The 13,647-nt window shown below is 46.1% G+C and overlaps 1 protein-coding gene across 2 annotated transcripts; it reads right to left on the bottom strand.

Moving 5' to 3' along the window:
* Positions 1 to 1,482: 1,482 nt before the first annotated feature.
* On the bottom strand, positions 1,483 to 12,476 carry LOC147119897 (uncharacterized). 2 transcript variants are annotated; one of them, XM_085985296.1, is made up of 3 exons: positions 12,389 to 12,476; positions 3,137 to 3,296; positions 1,483 to 3,024 (listed from the first exon to the last, which is right to left on the bottom strand). In XM_085985296.1, the coding sequence occupies exons 2-3, from the start codon at positions 3,240 to 3,242 to the stop codon at positions 2,243 to 2,245; spliced, it is 888 nt and encodes a 295-aa protein (XP_085841422.1). In that variant the 5' UTR covers positions 3,243 to 3,296; positions 12,389 to 12,476; the 3' UTR covers positions 1,483 to 2,242. The 2 variants fall into 2 exon arrangements, with proteins under 2 accessions (XP_085841422.1, XP_085841423.1); XM_085985297.1 differs by lacking the exon at positions 12,389 to 12,476 and adding an exon at positions 3,606 to 6,131.
* Positions 12,477 to 13,647: the final 1,171 nt, after the last annotated feature.

Here is a 13,647-nt window from a genome sequence, read left to right as displayed (position 1 = left end):
AGTGCTTTATCTGTCTCAGGAATTTTATTTGCCTTACAATAGTTTTGTATGCGTTCTACATACATAGCCCAGTCTTCTATATCACTGTCGAAGGCATTAATGTTCCCATGTTTAGGCATCGTAGCAACTTTCTTGAGAAACAAAAAAAAAAAATTTCTTTTATTTTAAAATGGCGGTTTCCCGCGCTTGTCTTCTTCCCCCGCCTACGAAATGGCGGCTTCCCGCGTTTGCCTTTCTCCCCCGCTGGCTGTAATGGCGATTGCCGTATTGCTGCCATTCGCGCCTCCCCAGCGGTTCTCAATTCGTGCTTCCCAGCCCCTCTTGCAGTCCGGTCCTTTCCATCGGCTGCGGCTGAGTTCTCCGCGGTTTTTAAAAAAAAATTTCTTCCGCGCCTTACGCTGTCCCGGTCGCTGCGCCTCGCGGCCTCGGTAGCTGCCCGGCCTTTTTCACCGGTCACGGTCGAGCTCTCTCTCGACGCTGTTGCGTCTCCCAGCCCGCTTGCAGCCCGTTCTTTTACACCAGCTGCGTTTGCATTCACCGCGGCTCCCGTGCCTTACGCTGCCCCAGTCTCAGCGCCTCTGGCCCCGACTTCTGTCCGGCTCTTTTCCGCGGCCGTGGTCGAGTTCTCCGCCCTTCTATCCTCCGTTTTCCCTCCCCTACTCCACAGCCAACGTGGCCGACTTGCTGCTTGTCGCTGATCGGCTTACCCACCACCGTGGTAGAAGGGATGATCACTGCCTGTCACTGATGGAAGGCTTCGTGTCAGGATTCTTCCTTTGCTCTTCAGACCCGAGTCTTTTCTCAGCAGGATGGTGAGGGCGGATGCCTCTTCTCGACGCCCTTTAAACTGCCTTGGATGTATCTCTGCCGCAGGGTAAGATCGTACTCGTCGCCACTGTTAAGTCTGTGTGTTCCAGTTATGGTTAATATGAATCACTGCACACAGACCACAAGAATAACTTTAACAGGTCTTTACTAGTCGAAGGTCAGGGCTGAACTACCCAGCAAATTACTACACAGCACTTATATACCGGTGTGGTCACCACCGGTATTACCGTATACAGCAGCCAAAGAAAGTAGTACCTTTCTTAAGGTGGACCAGGCTTAAGTTCTCTTAAGGTGGAACAGGTTACATACACCACAGTGGAGAGAACAATAGGACTTCTGAAATCACGCTTCCGGTGCCTGGATAGGTCAGGGGGGACCTTGCAGTACTCTCACCAGAAAGTGGCAAGGATTGTGCTGGCCTGCACAACCTTGCCCTGCAGGAAGGACTTACCCTGAACACTGAAGAACAGCTGCCTGTTGAAATGGAGGATGAAGACGATGGCATTGTGCATGTTGCCAGGCCTCATGGGGAGGAGACAACTGCCGCAGAAAATAAGGCTGCTCGCGAACTGCTGGTAGCCAACACCTTCACGTGGTAGTTACGCCCTGTACCTACCCCTCCCCCCGCAAGGCAAAGACAGAAGCGGACACATATTAAAGTGAAAAATTGACCTTTTATTGCATCTTCAAAAACTTTTCAGCTTCAGTTTCGATCTATAAAGTGAATAACTTGTAAATTTTAAGTCGTGCTTCACTACTTTTAAAACATTTGTGAACAGGAGCAGTGCAGAAAAAATATTGTAAACAGTTTGTATTTACTTGCCTTTCTTTCTTCGTTCAAGTACGTTAACAGTTTTGAAATCACTTTTTAAACAGGTTTAAGTCATTTGTTCTGTTAACAGGTTTAAGTCATTTGTTCTGTTAACAGGTTTAAGTCATTTGTTCTGTTAACAGGTTTAAGTCATTTGTTCTGTTAACAGGTTTAAGTCATTTGTTCTGGTTTCTTAGTGAAATTACAAAATTGAAGATGGTAACTACCTATTTTAACGTTTTCAAACATGTGCAAAATGGAAAATGTAAAAAAAAAGTGTAAACATTTTACAGTAATCATTTTTACTTTCTTACTGCAATACAGACATTCAAGGTGGAAACTAGCTATTTTCTACTTTTGTAACAGTTGTTGTCAAAATTTTTGAACTAAAATAAATGTTGAAATTGTTTTAACTGATTACTGGGTGTACTGCTGAAACGAAACGGTTACATATCCTTTCATTCAGAAATAAACATTTGAATTTAAATATGTAAGAAAACATTTAACATTTCAATAAAATGAAAAATATAACAATATAACGATTTGGCCACTGGCGTCTGTGAGTTAGGGTTGAGGGAGGTGGAGTGAGCTGAAGGTGACACCCTAACGTTTCCTGCGCCTTTTCAATCCCCATGACTGGAGCCCTCCGGAGCTACTTGCCAGGCCCCTGTGAGACTTTTCCTGCTCTTCAGCAGTTGCCTCATGAAAGGGTTGTTGCTGATGCAAGTCTATGTTTCCCTGCATCATGACTGGCGCAGCTGCTGGCTCCTGGGACCAAAGTGGCTCTGCACTGTGACCTGGGAAGGGCCCTTCTGCTGGAGTCAGAGTAATGGCAGTCGTTATAGGTTCATGCGAATGAACTAGTGCAACCATATTTCCATTAAGTGCCGCCAACTGCAATGTCACCTGATTAAGAGAATTCTCATTAAGCACCACCAACTGCGATGATATCTGATTTAGTGTAATGCCAAGATTATCGATTCCCTGCCTGATAGAGTCTCTAGTGTCTACATCCTTCTCAGTAAGAGAGCTCAGCAATTGACTGAAACCTGCAATATGTAGCTCCTCATCTTGTAGGTGCTGTTGTACTGAATGTCTTTCTGCTCCTCCCACCTGCACTGAAGTGTCAATTTGGTGTCTGTCTGTGGAGCTACAGTCAGCAGTGACTGGCACAGAGCCACAGGGGCCAGGAGATGGTGAGATAGTGGCCAGCGACACAGGGTCCATGCACTCCTGCTGCACTTGCTGACATAGGACAGGTTGCTCCTGTTCCTCAACCACCTCAGTAACTGCTGCCACTGCATCAGAAACACATTCCCCAATGTCCTCTGCGGCCGCTGACTCCACGCACTGCTCATCCCGTGTGTGAGAGGTACTCTGTCCAGCTGTGGGAAGGAAGCAGAAAACATTTGCAAAGGTAAAGCACGATCTGCCACATCACAGATATTCAGCACACACCTAACCTTCTTTAACATATAGCTGGCAAGGCCAACTCACGTTGAGGGTCAGCAATGTCTGTTTGAGATTCTTCCGCGGGGCGATTGCTAGCAAATCCGTACATCTGCTGGACCCGTTCCTCATGTTCGGTCAAAACCTTCAGCATGGCAACACCACCGCCTGTGCGTGTGCGTTCCCTGGAGTTGTGAGCACTTTTACTCTGAAATTACAGCAGAAAAAAAGAGAATCACACAGCTGCATTTCTGACATGGACAGCGAAGGCTTTGAAGACTGGGTTGGTGTATCTTTACATCTTTGATTGAAGTTTTACAGCTCCAACCACTGGAATCAAGATAAGAGAACAGTAGGTAACCCTGAGCTGGCCCCAAAGCCATAGTTTTATTGCTACCTCAGGTGACTTTACCAAGAAGTAACTTGACTGAAGTAAATGCATGGAATGCCTTTTGAAATCTGGTTAACTTAAATTCTAAGCAATGTTACAGTACACTTTAGTAATAACTGTACAAACCCTGACAGATCGCAGCAAGTCACTGAATTTCTTGCGACATTGTTCCGCTGTACGTGGAATGGTGGAGGTCGCGCTGACAGCTTGTGCAACTTACGACCACGCTGCCATCTGACCTCTTCGCGGTGCCCTCGACTGCTCATTCCCCATGATGCGCAGGCGCTTCGCCTCCACCTCGTTGAGGAGATTGCTGAGGTCATCCTCAGTGAAGTTCTGAGTTCTTTTAATCCACGTGAAATGTGCACATTCCAGCCATTTCACTTTGCTAATTAACTGAAAAGAATGAAAGGAATGTTTTCAAGGCTTTAAAAACTGCTTAAATAGCTTCAATTCTCTTTAAAACTATCTAAGAGTCATCAAAATCATTTAAACATTTTAAAAATTTTATAAAAGTTAACAAAACATTCATAAAAATACAGATAACCTACCTGAACTGCTGCTCTGTAAATACCAGTCCTCTCCAGCTGCTTGGAAAGATTGGGGGCGTGTCCTATGGAAATTAGACATTAAGGGGCGTCTCTCAGTTGCACTCCGCGCTCGAGGCTTCGCGCTGGCTGCACTCCTGGGTGGCGTGACGTCAGACGCTGCCCGGGAGCCATCATCTGAGAAGAGGAAATCCACGCGTCCTGGGAGCTGGAAGGCAGGCGCGCCGGGTAAGTGCACATCGGGGACTTGCACGCGCGGCAAGCCCCCGATCCTAATTTCTGGCCCAATATGGTACCAGGAGTGGTAATATCTGAATATTGCGAATCGCGACATGGAGAATTTGAAGCCACCAGAGGGTTTGAAGCTCACGGGAAATTTCGACTGCAATTGGCGGACTTTCAAACAACAATTTGAACTCTACATTGCCGCCATCGGGTTCGGTACGAAGCCAGACGCAAGGAAAATAGCGTTGCTGCTCATGGTTGCAGGCCCACAGGCAACAGAGGTATTTAATATGTTTGTATTTGATCAAGAGGAGGTCAGAGAAAAAATGGATGACGTGCAAAAGAAGTTTGATAAACATTGTTCTCCCAAAAAGAACGAGACCTATGAGAGGTACGTGTTCCGTTCACGGACACAACAGCAAGATGAGACTTTTGATAGCTTTGTGACCAATCTGAAACTGAAAGCACAGACATGTAATTTCTCTGAACTGAAATCATTTATGATTCGTGACCAGATTGTGTTTGGTATTCATGATAAAAAGGTCAGGGAACGTCTGTTGAGAGAAACCAAACTAACATTGGAGGATGCTGTGAAAATATGCCATGCCAGTGAGCTAGCTCAGCAGCACGCAAAGACTTTCAGTGAAATTAATAATGGTGCGACTGTAGTGAGTGACAGTGCAGCTGTTGGTGCTGTGTCCGGCAAGGGGAAGAAATGTGGGCAGAACAGGAATGCAAAGCAATCGGAGGATGGAACTTTCAATTGTAAACGCTGTGGTTACCAGCACCAGTCAAGACAATGCCCAGCGTTTGGGAAAATGTGTACAAAATGTGATGGAAAGAATCACTTTGCCAAACAATGCTTTTCAAAAGTAAAAACAAAGAAAGAACATAAAGTTAATGCAGTAAAAGAGGACACTGATTTAAGTGAGACATTTTTTGTAGGAATGGTGTCATGTGACAATATAGAAAAGGATACAGAAAATATGCAGCCCTCAGGAATGGACAATGCTGAACATAACGTTAATGCAGTAAAAGAGGACAAATGGATGATGCCACTGCAGGTAAATGGAGCATTAGTTACATTGAAACAAGACACTGGGGCAAAAGCAAACTTAATCAGTATGAGTGACATTAAAAATATGAAAGAAAAGCCCAAAATACAGAAAAAGTCAGTATTATGTCCGTGAATGATTGAGACACGGACAGCAGAGTTAAACAAAACACGTCTTTACTGGTGCAAGTCAATAGTGAAACTAAACGCAACAGAGGCTCACTAGCGCCTTTCATACAGGGGTGGTCACTGCCGGTACTGCAGTCTGAGACCAGTTATTCTCTTAAAGGTATATACACAACAATTCCTCCCCTTTTAGATAAACAGTACATAACGTTCATTTAACAACTAAATGATAGCGAATTACAATCACAATTACTGTTGCAAGATACATTGGTTAAGTTTAAGCAATTATAAGTTCAGTCTTTGAGGAGGCTTCCTGATTCTGTCTGGATAACGCCTCTTTGGGGTATCAGGTTCTTCTGGCAATGTTGAGTCGGGATCAATGTCATTGTTTGGTTCATCTGCTTCCAATATTACCGGTTCTGCGGTAGTTGCAATTGGAACGTCGATTTCATTACCAGGTGTATCAGATCGTGGTGTGGAGTTGACGTTTTCCGGTGACTCTAGAATCTGGTCAGCATGGCATCTTACAATGCTCTCCCCAACGTCCACGGTATACATGAGAGGTCCTTGTCGTGTACAAATCGTTCCTGGCTGCCATTTCTCAGTGCGGTAGTCCCGGGCCAAAACTGGTTGACCTATCTTAAAACTCCTGGTCGGCCTTTCATTCATATTCTGAAACTGCCTGTTCTCCACATCTCTTCGGACGTTTGGCTTAACCAAATCCAAGCGGCATCATAGTCTTCGATTGAAGAACATCATGGCTGGAGTTTGGTTGGTAACCGCATGTGTCACATTCCGGTAGGCAAACAAGAAGTTGTCCACCTTGTGTTGTAGGGGTATATCTTCATTACACATTGCCTTGATAGCCTTCTTGAATGTTTGGACAAACCTCTCAGCCAATCCATTAGTGGCTGGATGATATGGGGCAGATGTGTAATGCTTAACACCATTGTTCTTTAAGAACCTCCGGAACTCTTCAGACACAAACTGTGGTCCATTGTCAGAGCAAATCTGTTCAGGCAGCCCATTTCTGGCGAATATGGTTCGTAAAACTGTGATAGTTTTTTCCGTGGTGGTTGAGGACATTTTTATTACCACTGGCCACTTTGAATGTGCATCCACCGCAATTAAAAACATCGAGTCCATGAAGGGACCAGCAAAATCAACGTGCACCCTTTGCCATGGAGATGAGGGCCACTCCCATGGATGCAGAGGAGCTTGTGGTGGGGCGTTTTGGACCTTCTGGCATCCTGCACAGCTCTTGGTCATCTCTTCGATTTCTCTATCGATTCCCGGCCACCACACAAACGCTCTGGCTAAGTTCTTCATTTTTACCCCACCCAGATGACCCTCATGAAGCTCATTGAGCACTCTATCTGTCAACTTAGGTGAAATTACTACTCTGGATCCACACATCAAGGTTCCTCTGCACACTGACAGCTGTTCTCTTCTCGGCGAGAATGCTGGCAGCAGTGGTTCGCCATGTGCTGGCCATCCCTTCACCGTTAAATCATAGACCTGTGATAGTGTCGGGTCATTCCGTGTTTCCTTTTCTATGTTTGCATTCATCACAGGGAGACATTTGACTATGGTCGAGTGGAATAACTCCATTGGATCCACTGCAAGGTCTTCTTCTTCCACCGTCGGCAACGGTAGATGTGACAATCCATCAGCATTTCCATGCTGTTTAGTTCCTTTGTACTCGATGTCATATTGGTGTGCCCCTAGGAAAAGGGACCATCTCTGCAGCCGTTGTGCTGTCATTATTGGTACGCCCTTCTGAGGGTTGAAAATGGAGACAAGAGGTTGATGATCGGTTAGTAGAGTAAATTTTTGACCGTGCAGGTAGTGATTGAACTTCTTCAACCCCCACACTAGGCTGAGGGCCTCTCTGTCAATCTGGGCGTAGTTACGCTCGGCAAAAGTTAACGAGCGTGACGCAAAAGCTATCGGCCTCTCTAAACCATCAAGGAATTTATGTGACAGTACCGCCCCAATGCCGTAGGGAGACGCATCACACGCCAGTCTGATCGGCAGTGCTGGGTTGTAGTGAGCCAATACTTCCCTTGAAGTGATTAAGTCCTTACTCTTCTGAAAAGCACGCTTACAATCATCACTCCATTTCCATGCTACCCCCGTTCGTAGCAGGGCGTTCAGTGGGTGCAGAATTGTCGACAAATTCGGCAAAAACTTATGATAGTAATTCACCAATCCAAGGAATGACCTCAGTTGCGACACATTTTCAGGCGCTGGGGCCTTAACAACCGCTTCAATTTTGTCAGGGGACTTATGTAACCCCTCTTCATCAATCACGTGGCCACAATACGATATCTGTTTCTTTAAAAATTCGCACTTGGGGCAGTTGGCTCGCAGCCCATGTTCCCGTAGTCTAGTGAGCACCTGTTCTAGGTTGTTAAGGTGTTCACTGTCATCTTCACCCGTCACAAGGATGTCGTCCAAGTAACACTGAGTCCCCGGAATCCCTTGCAGGACTTGTTCCATCGCTCTTTGCCATATCGCTGGAGCCGATGCTACTCCGAATACCAATCGATGATACTGGTAAAGACCTTTGTGAGTGTTTATCGTGAGATACTTCCTAGAGGACTCTTCAACCTCCATCTGCAAATATGCTTGTGCTAGGTCAATTTTTGTAAAACGCTTCCCTCCAGACAGTGAGGCGAAGATGTCTTCTATCCTTGGAAGAGGATATTGTACTGTGTGAAGGACTGGGTTCACCGTCACCTTGAAATCCCCACAGATGCGAATCTTCCTTGGCTCCCTGGACTTATTGCTTAACGTTTTCTTCATGACAGGAACGATGGGTGTCGCCCACTCGCTCCAGTCGACCTTAGACAACACGCCCGCCTTCTCCAGATTCTCCAGTTCTGCCTTGACGGCTGGGCGAATTGCATATGAAAAACTTGTGAACTGGATTCTCTTCTATTTTTATCGAGGCGGTTACGCCTTTAAGCGTGCCCAGTTCTTGTTGAAATACCTCTTTGGCGTTAGTTAAGATTGTTGACAATTGTCCAGGAGTGACGTCTTCATCTTTTTTACCGTCCACCGTCATTGCACGAATGGAGTGCCAATCTAAGTTTATCTTCCTGATCCATTCCCGTCCCAATAACGGTGGTCCACCATTTGGCAGTATGTAGAGATACAATTTCCATATTTTCTTGCCGTTGTATTCGACAGGCACCCTTATTTTTCCTCTGGGGTATACTTTTTGCCACGTATACGTCGTCAAGACGATGGATGTCTCTCTCAAGGGTATGTGTGAAAATAGCCGCTCGTAGTCTCGTCGATTCATGATGGTTAGCGCTGATCCTGTATCCAATTCCATTTTAACTTGGGACCCTGCTATCGTGAGGGTGACCCAAACGGTTCGGTGATCCTCTTTTGCGATTACATTGTGAAGTTTGAGACAGCTTAGTCTCCTGTTCCCGGATTCACTATCGCTCATCTGGTCTTCGGAACTACTGTCCGTCATCTTTTGTACTTTCTTGTATGGTTCCTTAGTAGCCTTTTTGTTGTCGCTGGTCTTCTTCCCAGACTTGCAAACTCATGCAATATGTCCCATCTTCCCGCATTGCCTGCATATTTTGTCTTTGGACCAGCAGTCCTTCTGGTCATGGTTAGTTCTGCCGCAGCGATAACATTTTGCAAATCCCCGTGTCATTTCGTGGGTGTCATATTCCTGTGGTTTTTGTTGAATTTCTGCAGCTCCCCTGGCTGCTGCTTCATACGATACTGCCACGCTGAAAGCCTTATCTAGCGTCAGCTCTTTCTCTGAGAGTAACTTCTTCTGTGTTCCTTCACTCAGGAGTCCACAGACAAATTTGTCCCGTAGGGTATCTGCCAGTCCTGCTCCGAACTGGCAGTGCTTTGATAGCTTGCATAGTTCCGTAAGATACTCAGCATTGCTCTCATCTTTGTGCTGAGTTCTCCTGTGGAATTTAAATCTTTCTGCTATCAACAGCGGTGCAGGGTTTAGGTGTTCCTGTAGGACAGCAACAATTTTGTTAAAACTCTTCACCTTCGGTTTGGCTGGAGTAATCAGGTCCCGCAATAGGCCGTACGTTCTAGCACCCATTAAGTTTAACAATATCGATGCCTTTTTCTCCTCCGCTATTTCGTTTGCCTCGAAATATACCTTGACTCTTTCCATATACGTGGTCCAGTCCTCTATTGTATTATCAAAAGCAGTGATACAGCCAGTCTTCGGCATCTTGCAAACCTAAAATGGCGCCTCCCGCGCTTTGCCTTCTTCCCCGATTTAACAAAATGGCGCCTCCCGCGCTTTGCCTTCTTCCCCACTGATTATGATGGCGCCTCCCGCGCTTTGCCTTCTTCCCCGCTGTTGTTAGCGCTGCTTTCCACGGTTTCTTGCGCGTTTAATATTTTTTTTTTTTTAATTATTTTCCCGTCGTGGAACAACCCTGTGGGGCTCTTGCCTCCCTCTTCGCGGGTCTATACGCAGCCCGGCTTCGTAGCACCGGCCGTGCCCTGTGTGCTCCACCCTCTCTCTCTCTTCTTCCCGACAACGCTGCTCGGCCCCATTGCAAACCACCCGCTCGAGTTTGCGACCGCCGCAGCCCAGGAAGGATCAGTGCACTACCTGCCACCAGCCCGATTAGCTGAAGCACCGTCGACAGGAACCAGGCCCCGCATCCGAAAGCTTCTCCAGCAATCTTCAACTCTGCAACACAGGGCGGATGCCCACGGTCGACACCCGTTTCTACTGTGTCTTACTTTCTTTTCTTTCTGGCCTCGACCTCTGCTCACTTCGCTGTAGGAATGGATCCCAGGAGGTGGTGCAGACTGTAGGTAGGTTCGTATCTGCTCGTCGCCAGTATTATGTCCGTGAATGATTGAGACACGGACAGCAGAGTTAAACAAAACACGTCTTTACTGGTGGAAGTCAATAGTGAAACTAAACACAACAGAGGCTCACTAGCGCCTTTTATACACGGGTGGTCACTGCCGGTACTGCAGTCTGAGACCAGTTATTCTCTTAAAGGTACATACACAACAGTCAGTACTACTGAAGAACTATAATGGACAGAAAATAGATAGCTTAGGTGTATGCAGACTTAAAGTGACAGTCAAAGACAAAGTGCATCATCTCATGTTTTCTGTTGTGGCTGAAGGACTTGATTCACCACTAGGTGACAAAGCTTGTGAGGACTTAGAACTGGTCAAGAGAGTATACCGTATAAACTGCCATAATCAGACCAGATGACTCAGTGGATTCTGTAGTGAGTAATTTCCAGGATGTGTTCAAAGGATTTGGAATTCTACCATTCACTTACAAGATCCAGCTAAAGGAGGATGCTCCACGGAGAGTTCCAGTGCCCCTGCGTGACCGGCTCAAGAAAGAACTGGACAGAATGACCACACTAGGAGTCATCAGGAAAGTCGAAGAGCCAACAGACTGGGTTAACTCCATGGTATGTGTAAAGAAAAAGAACAATGATCTAAGAATATGCATGGATCCAAAGGACTTAAATGCAAACATAAAACGTGAACACTACCAGATTCCCAAGCAAGAAGAAATCACCAGTGAAATGTCAGCTGCCAGATAGTTCACAAAGCTCGATGCCTCACAAGGATTTTGGCAACTAAATCTGGATGAAGAGAGCACAAAATACTGTACCTTCAACACACCATTTGGCAGGTATTGTTTCCTCAGAATGCCTTTCGGGATAATATCTGCATCTGAAATCTTTCATAGAGCGATAGAATACATAATTGAAGGTCTGGAAGGAGTCCGGGTCTATGTTGATGACATCATCATCTGGGGCTCCACACTGAAAGAACACAATGAGAGGCTGACTAAAGTGCTACAGAGCATACGCCAGAATGGACTGAAGCTCAACAAAGCCAAGTGTCAGTTTGGCATCCAGGAAGTCACTTTCCTAGGAGATAATCTATCTGGTATCATGGGGATGATAAACTTCATTGGAAAGTTCACTCCTAACTTGTCAGCCAAGACAGCCTGATGGCAAGACCTGCTACATAAAACAAATGAGTTTGCATGGACAGAAAGACATGAACAAGAGTGGATGAACCTCAAAACAGTGCTGACAACCACACCTGTACTCACCTTCTTTGACCCAACAAAGAGAATCAAAGTGTCAACGGATGCATCAAAGGATGGCCTAGGCGCGGTCTTGCTAAAAGCAGAGGGTGAAGATTGGAAGCCTGTTGCCTATGCCTCTAGGTCTATGACTGATTCTGAGTGTCGATACGCCCAGATTGAATAGGAATGTCTAGGCTTGGTAGTTGGACTAGAAAAGTTCCATGGCTACATATATGGACTTCCCATCTTCACAGTTGAGACAGACCACTACCACTACCAGCACATTATGACTTGCAGCACCTCACATCCAGTCCTCTATATGCTCAGTCGAATGGTAAGGCAGAGAAAGGTGTTCAAGTTCTCAAACAGCTACTGAAGAAAGCAACAGAAAGCAAGTCTGATCCTTATCTCGCCCTGCTGAGCTACCGAGCCTCCCCTTTAGATTGCGGTTCTTCACCTGCTGAACTCCTAATGGGTCACAAGTTGTGCACCATGCTACTCTGCTGTGCAAAAGAAAAGCAGAGTAAGGAACTGAGACAGAGACTTCAACTGTTAAAGCTGAAACAGAAATCACACTATGACAAGTCATCCAAAACTATGAAATCATTGACAAGGGATGATGTTGTCAGGATTGAGGATCCAGATGCATGGAACAGGAAAGCTACAGTTCTTGAGGAAGTAGGACCAAGGTCATACACTGTTAGAACTGAGGAAGGACAGATTCTCAGGAGGAACCGCCGTTCCCTCCTGAAAACACAAGAAACTATCCAAGAGCAAATCGATGACAATGCCGCAACTGAATCTTGTCACTCACCACCAGAACAATCTAACACAAACATACATACAGGCTCTCATGCAAACACATCCGGCCTACCTGTGCTGAGAAGATCCACACGTGAAGTAAAAAAGCCTGATAGACTTAATCTTTGAGTACAAAGAAAACTATAATAAAAGAATGAAAAGCTTAGAGTTCATAAAGTAAAGCTTTGCACATGTGTTGACTGTTGTGAAGATTTTTTTTTTAAATGTTTGCGTCATTATGTAAAAAAAAACAAGTTCATTCGAAGGTTTATAGAGCACTAGCAAAAGTGTTACTGATATCATCTTTATTGTTCTTCTTGAAAGTTGATTGATATTGATTTTGTTTAACCTCAAAGGAAGGGGGATGCAATGATATGCAGTAACAAGTCATTCTAGAATGGTACACTAGGTGTAGCTGTATGTTTTAGTAGTGGGCTACATCTATATTGGGTTGTCTTGTTTAGCACGAGGCACTGGTCGTGAGAGTCAACATGGCTACTGTTTACAACTCAACATGGCTGAATAAATGACAAGCACAAGCTAGCTGTTTATAATAAAAACGTCTATTTACTGATGAACATAACAGTCAGCACCTTCATGGGAGGAGGGGGAGGGGAACCAGTGAGTGCAGACCTGAATACAGCCTGAGTCTGTACCTTCAGGGGAGGAGAGGGAGCAGAACCAGTGAGTGTAGAAATGAACACAGCCAGAGTCAGCACATTCAGGGGAGGAGAGGAAGGGGAACCAGTGAGTGTGGAACTGAACCCAGCCAGAGTCAGCAACTTCAGGGGAGGAGCGAGAGAGAGAGATGAACCAGTGACTCTAGAACTGAACCCAGCCAGTGTCAGCATCTTCAGCGGAGGAGAGAGAGGGGAAACTGTGAGTGTTTAACTGAACCCAGCCAGAGTCAGCACCTTCAGGGCAGGAGAGGGCTGGGAACCAGTGACTGTAGATCTGAACCCAGCCAGGGTCAGCACCTTCAGGGGAGGAGAGGGAGGGGAAGCAGTGAGTGTAGAACTGAATCCAGCCAGAGTCAGAACCTTCAGGTGAGGAGAGGGAGGGGAACCAGTGAGTGTATAACTGAACCCAGCCAGAGTCAGCACCTTCAGGGGAGGAGAGGGAGGGAAACCAGAGAGTGAGGAACTGAACCCAGCCTGAGTCAGTATCTTCAGGGGAGGAGAGGGAGGGGAACCAGTGAGTTTAGAACTGAACACAGACAAAGTCAGCTCCTTCAGGGGAGGAGAGGGAGGGGAACCAGTGAGTGTAGAATTGAAGCCACCCAGAGTCAACACCTTCAGGGGAGGAGAGAGAGGGGACCCAGTGAGTGCAGAA

The sequence above is a fragment of the Somniosus microcephalus genome, chromosome 4 (genome assembly GCF_052327205.1).
Source record: "Somniosus microcephalus isolate GS21.2 chromosome 4, FLI_Smic_1.0, whole genome shotgun sequence".
Lineage (NCBI taxonomy): Eukaryota > Metazoa > Chordata > Chondrichthyes > Squaliformes > Somniosidae > Somniosus > Somniosus microcephalus.
The sequence above is the reverse complement of the archived record's forward strand: the minus strand, read 5'-3'. Positions and strand labels throughout refer to the sequence as shown.